General features: G+C 44.4%; 1 protein-coding gene across 3 annotated transcripts in view; it reads left to right on the top strand.

Annotated features, from left to right (window-relative positions):
- The window catches only part of GPC3 (glypican 3), a 452,076-nt gene extending 430,600 nt beyond the window's left edge, over window positions 1–21,476 (top strand). For all 3 annotated transcript variants that reach the window (XM_007462877.1, XM_007462876.1, XM_007462875.1), the window contains one exon: window positions 20,961–21,476. In XM_007462877.1, the coding sequence (XP_007462939.1) occupies window positions 20,961–21,130 (170 nt within the window). In that variant the 3' untranslated portion in view covers window positions 21,131–21,476. The remainder of the gene's footprint in view (window positions 1–20,960) is intronic.
- The last annotated feature ends 1,511 nt before the right edge of the window (window positions 21,477–22,987 follow it).

The following is a 22,987-nucleotide window of genomic DNA, read 5'->3' as shown; positions in this document are numbered from 1 at the left end:
GGAATGGTGCTGATGGGTAAACAGGAAGGCAATGGAAATGTTGATGGGAGATTAAGGAAGGAGATACTAGAACCTCTTCTAAAACAAATGGAACCCAAGTTAGAGGTTTAAATCAAAGTGCAGAGGAACAGAAAAGCATCTTTAACATTCAGAATCCATCAGAGGAGTCCAGCCTTGCCCTTTGCCTAAGGATATGGAAAAGATCACTGTGGAGACAGGAGAGAATGTTTAGTAGAACAACAACTAGACAGAGAGAAGGGAATAATTGGACACAGGAAATGAGTTTAAAGAGCAATGGAAAGAGAACAAGAAGTGAACAGAGAAACGGAAAAGGGGGGAAATAAAAACACAGAACTTTTAGGTTAAAGAATTGTATTTATTCCCATGAGAGCATGTAATTGTATTTTCCTGGCAGTCATCCCACAGACCTCTGCAAGGGGAAAGGGGCGCCGGCACGTGGGACTGAAAGCATTGAAGTCTTACTGCTTTGTACTTATTACAGCCAAGCAAGGGACTTCCATTAGTGAAGCTATATTTTGATGTTGCAGAGACAGGCACTGAAATGCCAATCACCAGCAGCCCCTACACGTGGGAATCGGTGGCAATGGAAAGGACAGGGTGTGGCCCAGGGGTGCGTACATTGTGAGGCAAAGGCAAGCGTCAAAGGTATGGGAACCCAATCGTGATGGTTCGAAGTGAGAAATAAATGGAACCTACTAACCAGAAATCCTGTTTCCTGCACAGCGTGGCACACAAAATGCTGGCATGTATCCCCTGCTTACATAGTAAGGCATCGAGTTCCAGGCAGCAAAAGGGAGTAAGAAAATAAACTTGTAGGGGCTTCCCTGGTGGCACAGTGGTTAAGGATTCGCCTGCCAGTGCAGGGGACACGGGTTCGAGTCTTGGTCCGGGAAGATCCCACATGCTGCGGACCAACTAAGCCCCTGTTGCCACAGTTACTGAGCCTGCGCTCTAGAGCCCGCGAGCCACAACTACTGAAGCCCGCGCACCTAGAGCCCGTGCTCCGCAACAAGAGAAGCCACCGCGATGAGAAGCCCGTGCTCCGCAACAAGAGAAGCCACCGCGATGGGAAGCCCGCGCACCGCAACGAAGAGCAGCCCCCGCTTGCCGCAACGAGAGAAAGCCCGCGCGCAGCAACGAAGACCCAGTGCAGCCAAAAAATAAATAAATAAGAAATAAATTTATCAAAAGAAAATAACCTTGTAGATTCCACCCACACTGAGTGCAGTGAGTTGATGCTGTGGGTAATGAGAACTGCCTGTTGTCAGAGAGCTTTGGCATATAGAGGTCAGGGTTTGAGCCCTGCCGTTTGCTTCCTGTACCACCTCCACCATCGGCCCCGCCTGCGTCTTGTCTTCATCATAGCTCAGTGGGACTCCTTCCCCTAAGGAAATCATCAGTTGATGAAGATAGACTCCTTGGGAAGGGTATCTACGAAGGAGGTAGCCCTTCACCTTCATATTTATTCTCTGTAGACTGGGGATGTGTGTTCATTTGTGTGGCCATTAATTCATGCATTCATTCATTCAGTTTTTCAGTGCCTGTGCTAGCCAAGTACTGCATGGGAGCTACAGAGAGGAGTAAGACTTGTTTCTTTCTTTGACGGGGCTCCCAGTCTAGCTGAGTGACTAACTCTACTATGCTGCAAATTGAAATTAGTGCTATGATAGAAGTACAGTCCAATTGATAATCATAGAGGGAAGTGATTCATCTGGGCTGGGGTAAGAAGGGAAGGAAGGCTTCCTGGAAGAAGTGTCATGTAAGTTGAAGCCTAAGAGAGAGAACAAAAGAGAGAGATACCAATCCAGGCTGAGGGAACAGCATGAAGAAAGACATGGGAACCTCAAAGTACTTGTCATTTTCAGCAAATGATAAATGGGATGGTATGACAACAGTATATGGTACTTGGAGAAATATATGGGCAGTTGAAACTGGAAAGCAAGACAAGTTGAGATGGAGAAGCTTGTGAATGCCATGCTAAGGAATTAGGACTTGATCCCACATGCAGTAGGGAGCCATCAAGGATTTTGAGAAAGAGAGAAATATAATTCAACATGGGTTTGAGGAAGAGAGTACTATCTTATGCCTGCTGTCATGGAATAGAACATTCTTTCTTCCTGGACAGCAGTGGGCCATTGGAGAGGAATGGGTATCATATCTAGCTGGGGCATTGAGAACTGTGGCAGATGGGAAGTACGTGGGGAGAGAGAGGCTGAGGGAGAGAGGAGAAATGGTCACGGTCCAAAGACAGAGGAGGTGGTACCTGTGGGGATGTGAGAATGGCAGCTTACTGACAGTCCAGATCCAAAGATGGGAAGGAAGGAGGAGGGAGCCAGGATGACAGTGTGTTCTTCCAAGTAAATTGAGGGGAAAATAGCCTCAATTCCCCAAATCCCATTGATGATGAGGGAGGCATTTCACAACTGGAGAGGTTTTAGGGAACAGATTTAGATGGAACAACTTAGAGAGGCTTTTCATCTTTCATTTATGAGGACACCTGCCTGCTGTTGATTTCTGGCCTGTGATGTTCCCACACCCAGGCTGAGTGTTTTCAGGGACTTGTGCCATTTTGACCAATTGGCTGTTGTACTAGTAACTTTCCTTTGCTGTTGGACATCGCAAGCAGTTTAGTTCTCAGGTACATTTTTTGTAAGATCCACCATGGCTGATTAAAAATGGAAAATTACCAGACTTTGGGTTTTCCCATTCAAGTATATCGAAAGTCCTGCCTAAAATACTATCAAAGAGCTTTTCAGTAAGCATTTTGGAGCCTGGGCTCCAAGAGACTATAAGGCTACTCCCTCACTCCCCTGACTGCCCCCCGCCCCACAGCAATTTGATTTGGCTACAAAAAGTGAGAAATAAATGTGTTCTCCTTCTACATCCTCAAAGCCCAATGACTGCATACCTCTGTAGCTGCATCATGCTTGAAATTTACATTATAAACACAGCTCTGTGAATCTAAACCATTAAATTTTTTAAAGTAATGAGGACAGAGTGTATTCACTGCTTCATTGATTTTTTTAAAATGCATTTTCAGCTTAGCATCATTTGCATGACTCACAAAAGTAAACGTAAGTTTCCTGAGGTTGTATATAAATTTCTCTTAAAATAGCCTCAGACTAAAACCCGTGACAAAAATTGCCTTCTTCTTTCATTCCCAATTGAGGAGCCATATTTGCAATTCTAAGGTAGTGCTTAAATATCCATTTTAATTCATTTGGCCGACTTGACTTTCAAAGCACTGAAGGAGTACCATTTGGGGGTTGATGTTTTGGTATCAGGTACATTCACACACCCCTCTACAAAGTAAAATGCCAGAGGAGCAATGCACTCACACTTCCCTTAGGAACTAGGATGCACCCCAAATCTTTTGGTTTCTATAGTTTTTTAATCATGGTAAAATATATATAACAAAACATTTGTCATTTTAACCACTATGTATACAGTTCACTGGCATTAATTACACTTACGATGTGTGTGCAACCACTATTGCCAGAATTTGCCTAGTCTGCCTATTTATATTTTATGTAAATGGCATCATATGACATGTGGTATTTAGTGACTGGCTTCTTTCACTTAGCATCATGTTTTGGAAGTTCATATACCTTGTACATGTAGGAATGCACTTCATTCCTTTCTGTGACTGAAAAAGTTTCATTGTATGGATAGACCACATTCTGTTTATCCGTTCATCCATTGATGGACACTTGGGTTGCTTCCACCTTTTGGCTTCTGTGAATAATCTGCTATAAACATTGGTATACAGGTATCTGGTGTCTCATACAGGTTGTTAATGTATCAGAGATAACAATATGGCATTTCCAAAGGCTGTCTTGAGTTGGAACTCTGGAGGCACCTTCTAGCGGAGCTTGGTTGTACAGGTGTTGTGACACTGGTAGCACCGCCACAGAACCTCAGCACAGTTAGGATGGCAGTGCTCCACTGCCACTGTCACTCACTGTCAAACTTCTCCGAAGGCTAATCAGTATTCAGTGATTCCACATCAGCGCCCACTCTCTTCTCAACTCAGTACTATCTGCTTTTTGACCTAAACACCCTACTGAAACTTCTCTCAAAAATCTGCTGTAACCTTCCAGTTGACACTTTCAGTAGCTTCTGCTCAATCCTCACTTTCCTTGGCCTCTCTATAACATTCCACCATGCTTCTCCCCCTCTCTTTAAAGTGTTCTCTTCCCTTTGCCTTTTGTCTATTTATTTATTTTTGGCTGTGTTGGGCCTTCATTGCTGCACGCGGGCTTTCTCTAGTTGCTGCTCTTTGTTTCGGTGTGTGGGCTTCTCACTGCGGTGGCTTCTCTCGTTGCCGAGCACGGGCTCTAGAGCACACGGGCTTCAGCAGTTGCGGCTCACGGGCTCTAGAGCGCAGGCTCAGTAGTTGTGGCGCACGGGCTTAGTCACTCCGTGGCACGTGGGATCTTCCCGGACCAGGGCTCAAACCCGTGTCCCCTGCGTTGGCAGGCGGATCCGTAACCGCTGTGCCACCAGGGAAGCCCTTCCCTTGCCTTCTTGAAGCCTGTTCTCTTCAGCTTCTCCTCTGCGCCTGGCTGAACAGTGTCTCCCCCCCCCCCCCCCCCCGTGGGAAGGGAAGGCTTTGAGGAACTGTGATTCCTGTGGAGCTGTTAGGTAGCCTCAGGTGAGAAGGAGCTGTAGCCATGAGAGTAATAGTCGTGACACTCCTGTGGAAGGTGATGATAATTCTAGGACTGGTGGCGGAAGGCCAGTACCACACCACGCACTCATACTGTCACACTTTCCAGGATGGAGCTGTTCTGTTTCTGGGAAGATGACCTGACTCATGATGTACCTAAACAAGCATAGTAGTGGCCCACATAATAATAAGATTCTACAGTAAAATGATCTGATTTCCAAAGGGATTACGTGGTATTTTTTATTGTTCCTTTCTCAATGGCTGGACGCAATAGTGAAGCATAGTTAGTGGCTGAATCCCCTGGACACCATTTTGTATTAGACACTAAGCAGTCTGAGCCCCAGTTAAGGGCAACTGCCATGGCGTTCCCCTCTTGACAAGGAAGTTGTCATCGAAAAAGCTACCTTAAGTCACTAATCAGGACTATGTGAGTCAAAATGCCCAGCTTTGGTAGTGTACCAAGCCCAGGTGGCTCAAGTGTCCCAACAGCGCTTTTGAGACCTTTCCACCTAAGTACCCCATACAGGCAGTGAAGAGTGGGAATGAACACCTGTTCCTGAGGATCTGGGACATAACCTCAAGGTCCTAGTAAACAGGACATATCTTATGAAGTCTTAAGTGAGTTTGCAAGTAGTGCACTTTTGCTCCATCATACAGCCTTGCATGTTTCAGTATAAAATAGTGTGCTTTTGCCCTGAATCCCAGGGAAGAAGCATGCCATGGCTTCACGCACCCACAGCCCACTGCAGCGCAACCTGAAGGTACACCCACCCCAGACCGAGAAACAGAGCCTATAGGAAGAGAGGCCGTGCCTATACTAGTGGCAAAATCAATTGTATTCTTTCAACATCCCAGCATTGTAACTGAGGGTATTTGCAGGCTGGAATTAGCTGCAGGCTGGAATTAGCATCTCATTGCACCAGCCCTTTTCCAGGAGAGGCGATTGGATTATTCCCAGAATTTACAGTCATTTAGCTGGCAAAATTGGCAGCTCACTTGTCAGGAAGGCATGTTGTGAAATGGGCCCTAAAAGGAGTCCCATTAGACCAATTAAAACCAGAGGCCTCAAGTGTGCCATTTCCCCCTCGTCTGATCTATGAAGAAGAAAATCTAGACTCCCGCAGACCTGAGGCTCATTAACAAAGTCACTTTCCTCTGCTTTCAAGTCCAAGTAGTCATTTCACACCTGAAAGTTCAGAAAGGTTGACAGGGCGGGGGCGGGGTGAGGGTGGGGGAATTGATGTGGCAGGAAGGAAGGTTGTGTTGAGGGGAGGACAAGGGAACCGAGATCTATTGGGGATTCAGAAGCAAATGGTGGGGCCCAGAGGCTTCTGTGGGAAGGGGCAGCAGAGTGAGCAGTAGTGTAATGAACACGATTTCTAGTGCTTTCCCCAACTTCAGCCTCTGGGGTCTACCAAGCAATGTACTGAAGGTTTCGCATATTCATGTCCTGGGTGCCAACTGTGCACAGCAAATACAAAACGCAGGGAGAGCAGTATTGCTCTGTTGCCATGTTAGGGCCGGATCGAAGCCATCTGCTGGTGCAGGCTTGGCAAGCAGCAGCATTCGCTCCGCTGGTAGTGTGACTGCAGCTCTCCTTCCAGGCTGCCCCGTGGAGTTGGCCCGCTGGTGTGGGTAAGGCCCCTGTAGCAGCGCCTTGCCCTGCTTGATGCCCACGCCATCAGAGGGCGAGCATTAGAATCCTATTATATGCTCAAGACCCCGGTGGCTCTGTAAGGGCCCAAAGGCTCGTCTCACTGGCTGACAGATTTTCCCTGGCTGCCTGTGTAGCCCAGGCCCAGCAACTTCTCTCCCAAAGCTTGGTGTGTACTGCCTTTAGCAGACATTATTATGCCAGGGTTTAAAGAAAACAAAAACAGTCCAGCGTGGATTTATTTATTGCCAGGGTCTCTTATCCACAATTAGACCAGCTTAAGAAGTGGATTCAGAATTTGGTAGATGGTGATCAGCAGAAAGACGCACATCAGAAGGGAAGCAACTGACTGCCTCTCCCTGCTCATAGGTGCTCTGGTGGGGGCAGCGCCCTTGGCTGCTGTGGGTAGAGGAATGATCGCAGCCTGAGCTCCTCACTGGGCCCCAAGAGCCTTGGAATCAGAGAGGGACAAAACTACTGACAGAAGGAAATTTAAGAGTTCATCTAGTGCAGTACACCGATTTAGCAACATGGGGGTGACTGAGGCCCAGAGGAGAGGGAAATGACTTGCCAAGGGTGAAACAGTAACTCAGTGACTGAGCCTGGCCTGGAAACCAGGGCTCCAGACCCCCAGGAGGTGCCCTCTTCCTTAGGAACTCTCCTAGGAGACTGAATAACTTAGTGGGGGGCGCTCCCCACTGAGTGCTTCCTCCAATGCAGAAAAACTTTTCCACAGGAAGTGCAGACCTTAATGACTGGTGATCATTTAAAGGGATTATCTCTTCTGCAACACGACATAAGAGCAAAATGAGTCAGGGCTGAGTGTATAATTAGTACAGATTGTTGGGTCTAACCCATTGGGTGTAGTTAAACTGATTACAAACAGAAACAGATTTTTGGATTTAGCATGAAAATTTCCTTGCTGGCCCAAAAGGTTCTCACTGACGGTCAGCTGAAAGACAAAAAAAGCCAATTTATGCGCGCTTTACAATATGTACCTAACCAAACAAAGATATATTCTGGAAAATCACTGATAAACATAAAAATATGAGTGATTTAAGGGTATGGTTTGTGGTTATTCCCATAAGGCATCTGGTTCGTAGCAAAATGAGAAGGTTTTGGTTTGGTGTAGCTATTTAGCTTCTTCGTAGGTTTTTAAATTTTCTTTTAATATTTGCTACTGGCTGATCCCCAGATACTGTTCCCACAGGCTTCTTGTTTTTCCCAAGACAACATGTCTGACAAGTCTCTCCCGCCCACTGCTGTCCTCGAAACTGTTAACAGTGATTTCTGAAAAACACAAAACAGACTGTGTGGATTCCTTGCTTAAAAACCTGCAGTGGCTCCCTACTGCCCACAGGAGAAGGTCTTAGCATTCCTAATCCACCATGATTTGGCCCTTACTTACTTGTCTTCCTGCCCTACCTTTTATCACCCACCAGGCAACACACACACACACACCACAACGATGTGAACTCTACATTCCTTCCCTCCGTAGAGGCTACTTGCTCCTATTGAGTATGCCCTATCGACATTCGCAGATATTAATGATTTTTCTCAAGCTGAACCCTCTGCCTGAAATGCATAACCATCTCATTCAGCCCTGCTATACACTTCCACCCATCCTTCACGGTGCAGGTTATGGCCCAATTGTCCCAAGAAGCCTTCCCAGAACCTTCTTTTATTTGGAATTTTTCTCTCTCCCTTCTGTCACCCTGGTGTTTCTCTTGTGCCTTTATCCGAACCCTTTCTGCTTTCTGCCAGCTGTCTCGTTGGTTTGCCTATTGGTCTGTTTTCCTTACCAGACCGTGGGATTCTTGAAGGCAGACACTAAGTCTTTCTCCAAGCTTCTAGCTCAGTGCTTGGGCCATAGCAGACTACTGTTAAGTTTGTTGAATTAAATTGGATTACATTTCTCCCGTCCAGGAATGTCCATACTTATCTCTAACCAAAACCCCAGTTCCTCTGTGTCCCATAGTGCTTCCTTGTCATGCGAAGCTGTCCCCTTCATCTCTAATCTCCGTGATGGTGGCCCAGGCCCAGAGTGTGTCTTTGCTGGAACTCGCATCAGTATCAGCCGCAGGAACCCAGCTATAGGGTTGGGTGATAAAGCTTTGCTGCTGCTGAGTGGGAAGCCATGGGAAACCTGTAGCCACAGCTTAGGAAGCACTAGAAGGTATTCTTCTGAATATTCCTTGGGTCTTTTGGAGGTAGAAGACTTGGCCCAGCTTTGTGCCAGGGGTGCATGATGGCCTTGGCCATCATTGCTGATTGCTTCAGGTAAACAGAACTGATATAATGCCCATTTGGGGTCCCCAAACCTGGAGCTCTTTTCAGTATTTCACAAAGCTTAATAAAGCTACTTAATCAAGTCTGTGATCAGTTCTATGTGGAAACAGTGACTTCTCTCATGGTTTTTTTTTTTTACATCTTTATTGGAGTGTAATTGCTTTACAATAGTGTGCTAGTTTCTGCTTTATAACACAGTGAATCAGTTATACATATACATATGTTCCCATATCTCTTCCCTCTTGCGACTCCCTCCCTCCCACCCTCCCTATCCCACCCCTCCAGGCGGTCACAAAGCACCGAGCTGCTCTCCCGGTGCTATGCGGCTGCTTCCCACTAGCTAGCTACCTTACGTTTGGTAGTGTATACATGTCCATGCCTCTCTCTCACTTTGGCACAGCTTACCCTTCACCCTCCCCATATCCTCAAGTCTCTTCTCTAGTAGGTCTGTGTCTTTATTCCTGTCTTACCCATAGGTTCTTCATGACATTTTTTTTCCTTAAATTCCATATATATGTGTTAGCATACGGTATTTGTCTTTCTCTTTCTGACTTACTTCACTCTGTATGACAGACTCTAGGTCTATCCACCTCATTACAAATAGCTCAATTTCATTTCTTTTTATGGCTGAGTAATATTCCATTGTATATATGTGCCAGATCTTCTTTATCCATTCATCTGATGACAGACACTTAGGTTGTTTCCATCTCCAGGCTATTGTAAATAGAGCTGAACTGAACATTTTGGTACGTGACTCTTTTTGAATTATGGTTTTCTCAGGGTATATGCCCAGTAGTAGGATTGCTGGGTCATATGGTACTTCTATTTGTAGTTTTTTAAGGAACCTCCATACTGTTCTCCATAGTGGCTGAACCAATTCACATTCCCACCAGCAGTGCAAGAGGGTTCCCTTTTCTCCACACCCTCTCCAGCATTTATTGTTTCTAGATTGTTTGATGATGGCCACTCTGACTGGTGTGAGATGATATCTTATTGTAGTCTTGATTTGCATTTCTCTAATGATTAATGATGTTGAGCATTCTTTCATGTGTTTGTTGGCAGTCTGTATATCTCCTTTGGAGAAATGTCTCTTTAGGTCTTCTGCCCATTTTTGGATTGGGTTGTTTCTTTTTTTATTATTGAGCTGCATGAGCTGCTTGTACGTTTTGGAGATTATTCCTTTGTCCGTTGCTTCATTTGCAAATATTTTCTCCCATTCTGAGGGTTGTCTTTTGGTCTTGTTTCTGGTTTCCTTTGCTGTGCAAAAGCTTTGAACCTTCATTAGGTCCCATTTGTTTATTTCTGTTTTTATTTCCATTTCTCTAGGAGGTGGGTCAAAAAGGATCTTGCTGTGATTTACGTCATAGAGTGTTCTGCCTGTGTTTTCATCTAAGAGTTTGATAGTTTCTGGCCTTACATTTAGGTCTTTAATCCATTTTAGGCTTATTTTTGTGTATGATCTTAGGGAGTGATCTAATCTCATACTTTCACATGTACCTGTCCAGTTTTCCCAGCACCACTTACTGAAGAGGCTGTCCTTTCTCCACTGCACATTCCTGCCTCCTTTATCAAACACAAGGTGACCATATGTGCGTGGGTTTATCTCTGGGCTTTCGATCCTGTTCCATTGATCTATATTTCTGTTTTCGTGCCAGTACCATACTGTCTTGATTACTGTAGCTTTGTGGTATAGTCTGAAGTCAGGGAGCCTGATTCCTCCAGCTCCGTTTTTCGTTCTCAAGATTGCTCTGGCTATTCGGGGTCTTTTGTGTTTCCATACAACTCGTGACATTTTTTGTTCTACTTCTGTGAAAAATGCCAGTGGTAGTTTGATAGGGATTGCATTGAATCTGTAGATTGCTTTGGGTAGTAGAGTCATTTTCACAGTGCTGGTTCTTCCAATCCAAGAACATGGTATATCTCTCCATCTATTTGTATCATCTTTAATTTCTTTCATCAGTGTCTTATAATTCTCTGAATACACGTCTTTTGTCTCCTTAGGGAGGTTTCTTCCTAGATATTTTTTTTGTTGCAGTGGTAAATGGGAGTGTTTTCTTGATTTCACTTTGAGATTTTTCGTCATTAGTGTATAGGAATGCCAGAGATTTCTGTGCATTAATTTTGTATCCTGCTACTTTACCAAATTCATTGATTAGCTCTAGTAGTTTTCTGGTAGCACCTTTAGGATTCTCTGTGTAGAGTGTCATGTCATCTGCAAACCGTGACAGCTTTACTTCTTCTTTCCCGATTTGGATTCCTTTTATTTCCTATTCTTCTCTGATCGCTGTGGCTAAAACTTCCAAAACTGTGTTGAATAAGAGTGGTGAGAGTGGGCAACCTTGTCTTGTTCCGGATCTTTGTGGAAATGCTTTCAGTTTTTCACCACTGAGGACGATGTTGGCTGTGGGTTTGTCATATATGGCCTTTATTATGTTGAGGAAAGTTCCCGCTATGCCTACTTTCTGCAGGGTTTTTATCATAAATGGGTGTTGAATTTGGTCGAAAGCTTTCTCTGCGTCTATTGAGATGATCATACGGTTTTTCTCCTTCAGTTTGTTAATATGGTGTATCACGTTGATTGATTTGCGTATATTGAGGAATCCTTGCATTCCTGGAATAAACCCCACTTGATCATGGGGTATGATCCTTTAAATCTGCTGTTGGATTCTTTCTGCAAGTATTTTGTTGGGGATTTTTGCATCTATGTTCATCAGTGATTTGGGGCTGTAGTTTTCTTTCTTTGTGACATCCTTGTCTGGTTTTGGTATCAACGTGATGGTGGCCTCGTAGAATGAGTTTGGGAGTGTTCCTCCCTCTGCTATATTGTGGAAGAGTTTGAGAAGGACAGGTGCTAGCTCTTCTCTAAGTGTTTGAGAGAATTCGCCTGTGAAGCCATCTGGTCCTGGGCTTTTGTTTGTTGGAAGATTTTTAATCACAGTTTCAATTTCAGGGCTTGTGATTGGTCTGTTCATATTTTCTATTTCTTCCTGGTTCAGTCTTGGCAGGTTGTGCATTTCTAAGAATTTGTCCATTTCTTCCAGGTTGTCCATTTTATTGGCGTAGAGTTGCTCGTAGGAATCTCTCACGATCCTTTGCATTTCTGCAGTGTCAGTTGTCACTTCTCCTTTTTCCTTTCTGATTCTATTGATTGGAGTCTTCTCCCTTTTGTTCTTGATGAGTCTGGCTAACGGGTTATCTATTTTGTTTAACTTCTCAAGGAACCAGCTTTTAGTTTTACGGATCTTTGCTATCGTTTCCTTCATTTCTTTCTCATTTATTTCTGATCTGATCTTTATGATTTCTCTCCTGCTAACTTTTGGGTTTTTTTGTTCTTCTTTCTCTAATTGCTTTAGGTGCAAGGTTAGGTTGTTTATTCGAAATGTTTCCTGTTTCTTAACGTGGGCTTGTATTGCTATCAAGTTCCCCCTTAGAACTGCTTTTGCTGCATCCCACAGGTTTTGGGTCGTCGTGTCTCCACTGTCATTTGTTTCTAGGTATTTTTTATTTCCTCTTTGATTTCTTCAGTGAACACTTCATTATTAAGTAGTGTATTGTTTAGCCTCCATGTGTTTGTATTTTTTACAGATCTCTTCCTGTAATTGATATCTAGTCTCATAGCACTGTGGTCAGAAAAGATACTTTATACAATTTCAATTTTCATAAATTTACCAAGGCTTGATTTGTGACCCAAGATATGATCTATCCGGGAGAATGTTCCATGAGCACTTGAGAGAAATGTGTATTCTGTTGTTTTTGGATGGAATGTCCTATAAATATCAATTAAGTCCATCTTGTTTAATGTATCATTTAAAGCTTGTGTTTCCTTATTTATTTTCATTCTGGATGATCTGTCCATTGGTGAAAGTGGGGTGTTAAAGTCCCCTGCTATGAATGTGTTACTGTCGATTTCCCCTTTTATGGCTGTTAGTATTTGCCGTATGTATTGAGGTGCTCCTGTGTTGGGTGCATAAATATTTACAATTGTTATATCTTCTTCTTGGATCGATCCCTTAATCATTATGTAGTGTCCTTCTTTGTCTCTTCTGATAGTCCTTATTTTAAAGTCTATTTTGTCTGATATGAGAATTGCTACTCCAGCTTTCTTTTGGTTTCCATTTGCATGGAATATCTTTTTCCATCCCCTTACTTTCAGTCTGTATGTGTCTCTAGGTCTGAAGTGGGTCTCTTGTAGACAGCATATATATGGGTCTTGTTTTTGTATCCATTCAGCCAATCTGTGTCTTTTGGTGGGAGCATTTAGTCCATTTACATTTAAGGTAATTATCGATATGTATGTTCCTATTCCCATTTTCTAAATTGTTTTGGGTTCGTTATTATAGGACTTTTCCTTCTCTTGTGTTTTTGTCTAGAGAAGTTCCTTTAGCATTTGTTGTAAAGCTGGTTTGGTGGTGCTGAACTCTCTCAGCTTTTGCTTGTCTGTAAAGGTTTTAATTTCTCCATCAAATCTGAATGAGATCCTTGCTGGGTAGAGTAATCTTGGTTGCAGGTTTTTCTCCTTCATCACTTTCAGTATGTCCTGCCACTCCCTTCTGGCTTGTAGAGTTTCTGCTGAGAGATCAGCTGTTAACCTTATGGGGATTCCCTTGTGTGTTATTTGTTGTTTTTCCCTTGCTGCTTTTAATATGCTTTCTTTGTATTTAGTTTTTGACAGTTTGATTAATATGTGTCTTGGCGTGTTTCTCCTTGGATTTATCCTGTATGGGACTCTCTGTGCTTCCTGGACTTGATTAACTATTTCCTTTCCCATATTAGGGAAGTTTTCAACTATAATCTCTTCAAATATTTTCTCAGTCTCTTTCTTTTTCTCTTCTTCTTCTGGGACCCCTGTAATTCGAATGTTGGTGCGTTTAATGTTGTGGCAGAGGTCTCTGAGACTGTCCTCAGTTCTTTTCATTCTTTTTTCTTTATTCTGCTCTGCAGTAGTTATTTCCAGTATTTTATCGTCCAGGTCACTTATCCGTCCTTCTGCCTCAGTTAATCTGCTATCGTTTCCTTGTAGAGAATTTTTAATTTCAGTTACTGTTTTGTTCATCATTGTCTGTTTGCTGTTTAGTTCTTATGGGTCCTTGTTAAACATTTCTTGTATTTTCTCCGTTGTATTTCCAAGATTTTTGATCATCTTTACTATCATTACTCTGAATTCTTTTTCAGGTTGACTGCCTATTTCCTCTTCATTTGTTTGGTCTGGTGGCGTTTTGCCTTGCTCCTTCATCTGCTGTGTGTTTTTCTGTTTTCTCATTTTGCTTAACTTACTGTGTTTTGGGTGTTTTTTTTGTTTTTTTTTGTTTTTTTTTTTTTGCGATATGTGGGCCTCTCACTGTCGTGGCCTTTCCCGTTGCCGGACGCGCAAGCTCAGCAGCCATGGCTCACGGGCCCAGCCGCTCCGCGGCATGCGGGATCCTCCCGGACCGGGGCACGAACCCGTATCCCCTGCATCGGCAGGCAGACTCTCAACCACTGCGCCACCAGGGCGGCCCTGGGGTGTCCTTTTTGCAGGCTGCAGGTTCGTAGTTCCCGTTGTTTTTGGTGTCTGCCCCCAGTGGGAAAGGCTGGTTCAGTGGGTTGTGTAGGCTTCCTGGTGGAGGGGACTGGTGCCTGTGTTCTGGTGGATGAGGCTGGACCTTGTCTTTCTGGTGGGCAGGACCGCATCCGGCAGCGTGTTTCCGGGTGTCTCTGACCTTATTATGATTTCGGGTTCCCTCTGTGTTAATGGGTGGGGTTGTGTTCCTGTCTTGCTAGTTGTTTGGCATAGGGTGTCTAGCACTGGAGCTTGTTGGTTATTGAGTGGAGCTGGGTCTTAGCATTGAGACGGAGATACCTGGGAGAACTCCCGCCAACTGGGTGTTGGCGTTGAGACGGAGATCTCTGGGAGATTTTCGCCGTTTGATATTACGTGGAGCTGGGAGGTCTCTTGTGGACCAGTGTCCTGAAGTTGGCTCTCCCACCTCAGAGGCACAGCACTGACTCCTGGCTGCAGCACCAAGAGCCTTTCATCCACACGGCTCAGAATGAAAGGGAGAAAAAGTAGAGAGAAAGAATTAGTAGAAGAAGGAAGAAGGAAGGAAGGAAGGAAGAAAAGTAGGAAAGAAAGGAGGGAGGGAGGGAGGGACGGAGGGACGGAGGAAGGAAGAAAGGAAGGAAAAGAGAAAGAGAGAGAAGATAAAGTAAAATAAAATAGTTATTGAATTAAAGAATAATTATTAAGAAAAAAAATTTTTTTAAATGAAACGGACAGACAGAACCCTAGGACAAATGGTGGAAGCAAAGCTCTACAGACACAATCTCACACAGAAGCATACGCATACACACTCACAAAAAGAGGAAAAGGGGGAAAAAATCATAAATCTTGCTCCCAAAGTCCACCTCCTCAATTCGGGATGATTCGTTGTCTAAAGGAGGGAAGGAAGGAAAGAAAGAAAGATGGAAAAAAAGAAAGAAAGAAAGAAGATAAAGTAAAATAAAATAATTATTAAAATTAAAATTAATTATTAAGAAAGAAGAAAAAATTAAGAAAAAAAAAACGGACAGAGAGAACCCTAGGACAAATGGTGGAAGCAAAGCTATACAGAGAAAATCTCACACAGAAGCAAACACATACACACTCACAAAAAGAGGAAAAAAATCATAAATCTTGCTCTCAAAGTCCACCTCCTCCATCTGGGATGGTTCGTTGTCTATTCAGGTATTCCCCAGATGCAGGGTACATCAAGTTGATTGCGGAGCTTTAATCCGCTGCTTCTGAGGCTGCTGGGAGAGATTTCCCTTTCTCTTCTTTGTTCTCACAGCTCCCAGGGGCTCAGCTTTGGATTTGGCCGCGCCTCTGCGTGTAGGTCCCCGGAGGGCGTCTGTCCCTCGCTCAGAGAGGACAGGGTTAAAGGAGCCGCTGATACGGGGGCTCTGGCTCACTCAGGCCGGGGGGAGGGAGGGGCACGGAGTGCGGGGCGGGCCTGCGGCGGCAGAGGCCAGCGTGACGTTGCACCAGCCTGAGGCGCGCCGTGCGTTCTCCCGGGGAAGTTGTCCCTGGATCCTGGGACCCTGGCAGTGGCGGGCTGCACAGTTTCCCGGGAGGGGAGGTGTGGATAGTGACCTGCGCTCGCACACAGGCTTCTTGGTGGCGGCAGCAGCAGCCTTAGCATCTCTTGCCCGTCTCTGGGGTCCGCGCTTTTAGCCGCGGCTCACACCCGTCTCTGGAGCTCCTTTAAGCAGCGCTCTTAATCCCCCTCTCCTCGCGCACCAGGAAACAAAGCGGGAAGAAAAAGTCCCTTGCGTCTTCGGCAGCTCCCGACCTTTTCCTCTCATATGTTTTGTTGATGTACAGTTGATTTATACTGTTGTTAGTTTCTGCTGTACAGCAAAGTGATTCAGTTATACACATATATACATTTTAAAATATTCTTTTCCATTATGGCATATCACAGCATATTGGATATAGTGCCCTGTGCTATACAGTAGACCTTACTGTTTATCCATTCTGTATATAAATAGTTTGCATCTGCTCACCCCCAACTCCCAATCCATCCCTCCCCTCATCCCCCTCGTCCTTGGCAACCACAATCTGCTCTCTGTCTGCGAGTCTGTTTCTGTTTTGTAGGTAGGTTCATTTGTGTCATATTTTAGGTTCCACACATATAAGTGATATCATTGGTATTTGTATTTCTCTTTCTGACTTATTTAGTATGATAATCTCTAAGTCCATCCATGTTGCTGCAAATGGCATTATTTCATTCTTTTTCATTGCTGCATAGTATTCCGTTGCATGTATGTACCACATCTCCTTTCTTAGCTTTTCTTTTTAAATGTTATTGAAGTATAGTTGATTTACAATGTTGTGTTAATTTCTGCTGTACAGATCGACTCAGTTATACACACACACACACACACACATATATATATATATATTCATTTTAGTATTCTTTTCCATTTTGGTTTATTGCAGGATATTGAATATAGTTCCCTCTGCTGTACAGTAGGACCTTGTTGTTTATCCAGCCTGTATATAAATAGTTTGCGTCTGCTAATCCCACACTCCCAGTCCTTACCTCCCCCACCCCTCCTCCCCCTTGGCAACCACAAGTTTGTTTTCTATGTCTCTGAATCTGTTTCTGTTTTGTAAATAAGTTTACTTGTATCGTTTTTTTAGATTCCACATATAACTGATATCATATGATATTTGTCTTTCTCTGTCTGACTTCACTTAGTTTGATAATCTCTAGGTCCATCCATGTTGCTACAAATGGCATTACTTCATTTTTTTTTTAATTAAAAAAAAAAATTTCGGGGCTTCCCTGGTGGCGCAGTGGTTCAGAGTCCACCTGCCAACGCAGGGGACACGGGTTCGTGCCGCGGTCCTGGAAGATCCCACATGCCACCGAGCAGCTGGGCCCGTGAGCCATGGCCGCTGAGCCTGTGTGTCCAGAGCCTGTGCTCCGCAATGGGAGAGGCCACAACAGTGACAGGCCCACGTACTGCAAAAAAAAAAAAAAATTTCATGGAGTACAGTTGATTTACAATGTTGTGTTACTTTCTGCTGTACACCAGAGGGAATCTGTTATACATGTATATACTCTTTCTTAGATTCTTTTCCCATATAGGCCATTACAGAGTACTGAGTAGAGGTTCCTATGCTATACGGCAGGTCCCTATTAGTTATCTGTTTTATATATAGTAGTGTGTATATGTCAATCCCAATCTCCCAATTTATCCCTCCCCCCTCTTACCCCTGGTAACTATAAGTTTATTTTCTACATCTGTAACTCTATTTCTGTTTTGCAGGTAAGTTCATTTGTACCCTATTTTTTACATTCGACATATAAGCGATATCATACGATATTTGTCTTTCTCTGGCTTAGTATGACAATCTGTAGGTCCATCCATGTTGCTGCAAATGGCATTATTTCATTCTTATTTATGGCTGAGTAATACTCCATTGTATATATGTACCACATCTTCTTTATCCATTTGTCTGTCGATGGGAATTTAGGTTGCTTCCATGACCTGGCTATTGTAAATAGTGCTGTGGTAAACATTGGAGTGCATGTATCTTTTTGAATTATGGTATTCTCAGGGTATATGCCCAGTAGTGGGATGGCTGGGTCATATGGTAGTTCTATTTTTAGTTTTTTAAGGAAACTCCATCCTGTTCTCCATAGTGGCTGTACCAGTTGACATTCCCACCAACAGTGTAGGAGGGTTCCCTTTTCTCCACACCCTCTCCAGCATTTATTGTTGGTAGAGTTTTTTGATGATGGCCATTCTGACCGGTGTGAGGTGATACCTCATTGTAGTTTTGATTTGCATTTTTCTAATAATTAGTGATGTTGAGCAGCTTTTCATGGGCTCTTTAACCATCTGTGTCTTCTTTGGAGAAATGTCCATTTAGATCTTCCACCTATTTTTTGATTGGGTTGTTTGTTTTTTTGTTGTTGGGTTGTATGAGCTGTTCGTTTGGGTATCTGGGAAGTTAAGCCCTTGTCCGTCACATCATTTGCAAATATTTTCTCCCAGTCTGTAGGTTGTCTTTCTTTTCGTTTTATTTCACGTGTTTTTTAGTTACTTAGTTGTCTTTGGCAGGATATTTTCCTTAATTTTGTTTTTCAAGAAGGAACCCATTACTATTTACTGACCGCAGTATACTTGGTATATGTACACAATTTTTCAATTTGTTTATGATATAGGTCCATGTGAGGTTCAGAGTCAGCCCTGCATTCAAAGAACACCTCTGCCACTTACCAGCTGTGTAAATACAGGCAAAAGTAACCTGAGCTTGAGCTTCCTCGTCAGTAAAATGGGAATTTTAATACCTACTTCACAACATTACTGAGAAGGTTCGATTACATGAGATCACGTATATAAAGGGCTTAGCACAGTGCCTGGCACGCAGTGAGGACTCAGTAATTGGTAGTCATTCTTATAATTTCAAAACATAGGTTCCAAGAGATAGACAGACATAACAAAAGAGGTATTTGGTGGCAAAAAGATGAGAAACTACTGGATCTAACATAACTGCTGGGTTTTCCATGATGGCTAGAGTAGACAAAACTGTGTAGTGTTCATGGATTATTTGAAGAGCAAGGTAAATAGTGGAGGCGCTGAGTGGTCACATTAGATGTTGCTTGTTTAATCCTGATGTTTGTTAGTCAAGGGAGATACCTGGAAAATGAATCTGAAGGTGCTGCTGAAAGTGCTCTCATTCAGGTCAGCCCGAAAAATCCTGCTCTTCATTTAAGTTGAGAAGTTGCCATGAGACTCAAGGCTGGGCTTTCAACAGATCCAGCCATATGTGTTCTCGACTTTGGTGAAATCTGATCGGGACCTAAGCCTGCACTATCCTTGCCGACTGACAGCTGACCTCGGCCTGCTCTGTGCGCTCTGCACCGTACCTTTCAGAGAAAGAGCTCTGATTTCCAAGTAGAGCATTGCTCTTTGTTCTTTTTCTCTTTGATTTTCTTTGTATCTATTTATTCTGGGGGGAGAGGGAATGGATATTAGTCTACTGATTCACTTTTCCCTCAGTAAGAGGGTTCCCTGGAAATTTTGATTTGCCTTATCATCATCAGCACTCAAGAAGGAACACTTTCTCAGCTGCAGAAGAGCAAAATGTGGTCAGATTCAAATATATTAAAAGTTAGGACATCATTTCCTTGTACAGCAATGAAAAATAAGTATAGTTAGTAACAAAATAGAAAAAAGTACTTGTATCAAATGTGATAAGCAAAGGACTCAATAAAATATATATTCAGATTAATAGGGAAGATATCAATACCCATTAGGTAAGAAGGCAAAGGATGCGAACTGTTATTCATTGAGAACTAAAACACAGAAAAAGTTCATCTATACTAGTAATCAAATACACTCAAATTAAAGAAACTTTGAGATATCATCTTATACAGACTACAGTATCTTTTATTGGTTCCCTCATCATTGCTGGTGGCATTATAAACTGCAGTAGCCCTTTGGGAAGTAGTGCTGCGGGCTGTGTAATCAGATCCTCTGGCTTTGATCACCTTGACCTTGCTGCCTGCTCTAAGGAATGCCAGCCTCACAGCAGCCGTGGTCCTGGGCCCTGCTCTGCACACATCCTGGACCAGCTGAGTCCTTACACTTTCTTCCTGTGACTTACTGCGTGTTTCATCCCCCGTAAGAGGAGCTCTTCCTTCCTCTTCCTTCCTTCCTTCTGCAGAATCCGCTTCCTCTGTGCCTGTTGCTACGCATCTCCATGTCCCCAGGGGATCTTTCTGGCTCCATTGGCCACAGGACAGTTGGCTTCTGAGGTCACTCACATCACATCACCTTCACAAGCTATTGAAATAAATAGAAACAAACACTGGTGACCGAGTCCAGAAAAGCCAAGGGAGTAGATTTGAACTCTAAATCTGGAAAAGCAAATCTAAGAGAAACTGAGCCCTGGGCTAGGACCAGCTGTCTTTAATTTCCTGAGAAACCACTATCTACTTAGATTTACCCTCTGGGAGATTTCCACGTTAGGCCAACCCCAATACCCCAATTTCTTTTCAGAATCATGAGCATATCTCATAAACGGTAGGCAGTCGAAGAAAGAGGACCCTTACCCATTAGCCTTTCCTTAGTCTTAAATTCTATGCATTATATTGGGCTGGCCAAAAAGTTCGGGTCTTTCCGCTTACAGAAAAACGCAAATGAACTTTTTGGCCAACCCAGTATCCTGTGTGGGTGTGGGTGTGGGTGTGTGTGTTAGGGGTGGGCGGTGAAAAGACCGTATAGATAAAAGAAATATTTCTGAGAAAAATAAAACAACTTCCAATGGCAAACTACCCTATCATCGACTCTAAGGCAAGGCCTCCCAGGGGAAAATCTGAACGGGGTGCAGGGCCCAGCAAAGGTACCCTGGGAGGCTACCACATCCCCTCTCCCACCAACACACATACACAACAAGGACACGCACGTAGTCACCCACATGGCACCTTACGTTTGGATACCTGTGAGGTCTGGTGAAAATGACCTTCAAGCATGGCCTTGCCAGGTGGGAGATGTGGAAAGGGCCAGTGTGCACTCTGGGCTGTGGGTGGAGCCAAAGGTGGGAGGGGAGCAGCCAGCTCGCTCCCTGTTGGTGGAATCTCTGGCAGGAGCACCAGTAGCCATCTTCCTCGGGCGGGCCCCGCACACAACACCCCTGTCTTCTCCCCATCTCCTGGCGGCCTTCCCTTCAACGAAAGGAAGAAATCAAAGCTGGGGCATCCCAGCAGTGCAGACAAGCGCTTGGGCCGTGAAGAGTGCAAACCTGAGGCTGTTGGTAAGCCTGTATTTAAATTCTTTCCTTTCTTTCGGCAGAACTGGCTTATGATCTGGACGTGGACGATGCTCCTGGAAGCAAGCAACATGTGAATCAGAAGGACAATGAGATAGTTGCCTCTCACAACCTCGGAAATGGCCCTTCCCCCCTGAAGATTCTCACCAGCTTGGCAATCTCCGTGGTGTGCTCTTTCCTCCTGGTGCACTGACTGCCAAGGTCACCGCACACGTGCTGCCCTTCAGCACCCTGTGGTCTCCCTCTATAAAGGGAACCACCTTTTTCTTTTTTTCTATTTTTTTTATCTTATATACCTCCTCCAGCCATTAAGTAGAAGACTAACCATGAGTTACGTTTTCGAAAATCAAATGGTATCTTTATGAGGACGGTAAATTTTAGTGGTAGTATAGATTGTCCTTTTGCAACGAAAAAAAAAAATCAAATTGTGCCAAATTATTTTCCTATGTTTGGCTGCTAGAACATGGTTACCATGTCTTTCTCTCTGTCTTTCCCTTTGCATGGATTTCTTTGGAAAAAAATAAATGCTCAAATAAAAATGTGTTGGGTCTTTTTTTTTTTTTTTTTTTTTTTTAGCGGTACGCGGGCCTCTCACTGTTGTGGTCTCTCCCGTTGCGGAGCACAGGCTCCGGACGCGCAGGCCCAGCGGCCACGGCTCACGGGCCCAGCCGCTCCACGGCACGTGGGATCTTCCCGGACCGGGGCACGGACCCGTGTCCCCTGCATCGGCAGGCGGACTCTCAACCACTGCGCCACCAGGGTAGCCCAGCATTGGCTCTTTTATGTAAGCCCATGTACGTGGTGACCATGCAGTGCTTTCCCCCTCCTCACCTAGCTTTCTACTCAGTATAAGAAAATCCCCCTCCCTCCCTTCCTACCTTTTGGGTGAGTTTCAGCCTTGGCTCCAAGCTCCAGTCAAAGCCAGTCCGTCCCAACACACACCCAATCCATAATCTCCATTTACAAACGGGGTAGAGTATCTGGCCTATGAAACTAAAGGCATCTCAGAAAAGTGCCCCGTCTCTCTCTACAAATTTCACTTCGCTGAAAATGTTTTGCCCAACTAGAAATCCTCTGTATGGATCATGTACACAATTAATATCTTTCCTTCCCCCGACCCAGAGAGGGGAGCCCCAATAGTGCAGAGTAACTCCCCAAGCTTCTTTGCTCCCTGTCTCCCTTCTCCAGGGGCTGCCACATGGCAGGGCTGGCAGTTGCCCTGGGTCAGGTTGCAGAGGTTGTCACCGGGAAACTCAGGATTTATAGGAAGCAACACAGCTCTTGGCCTCAGACGGGCTCCTTCAACAGTCGTTTGTTCCACAACTAGGCCTTGCGTACCTGTTGGCTGTCAGGCATTGTACCAGCTGCTGGAGATGATACAAAACTAAACAGATTGGATCCCTGCTCTCACGGAGCTGAAGGTCTGACACCAACACTAATTCCAACAGCAGCAGCTGATGCTGCTCTTTGAACGTTCTGCTGTCAAAGAACCTCAGGAATGACCGACTTGCCACTATTTCCAATGCCTGGCTTATTGCCCACTTGCCAGGTCGGGTCACCAGAAACGCTGTTGACTCTAATGAGTGGGAACTCAACTCCCACCTGAGGGCAAAGAGGGGCAAAGCTGAATGAGGAGGAGAGAGAAGGGGCTGAGGCACAGGGCCAGAGTATGAGTCAAGGTCAAGGAAGGACTGGAATGTCCCCTTTGATACTGGGAGGCAGGCCCAGCCAGGTGCTCCCATTTCTGCCCGGTGGCAGGAGGTGGCAGGAGGTGAGCCCGTGGGAAGCAGGCAGGGGAGTTTCTTATCTTTTCCCCTCCGGCTGTCTCCAACACACTTTCATCAGGGTCTCCTGCAGAGCACAAGTTCCCGATAGCTATTTTCATCCTTTGCAGAAACTTTTGCAAATGCCAATTAGAAATGTTTGGTTAAGTGTTGCCTTCAGTTGGTTTTGTTGAAGTCAAGGCTACGATCGGTGGTATTTGTTAATATGCTTTCAATGATTTATAGCGGTTGGTGAGACTTGAGCTGGCATTATCTTTGTCTTTTAA

Source organism: Lipotes vexillifer, unplaced genomic scaffold (genome assembly GCF_000442215.2).
Source record: "Lipotes vexillifer unplaced genomic scaffold, Lipotes_vexillifer_v1.1 scaffold481, whole genome shotgun sequence".
Lineage (NCBI taxonomy): Eukaryota > Metazoa > Chordata > Mammalia > Artiodactyla > Lipotidae > Lipotes > Lipotes vexillifer.
Note: the sequence above shows the minus strand (reverse complement) of the source record. Positions and strands in the feature narration are given on the sequence as shown.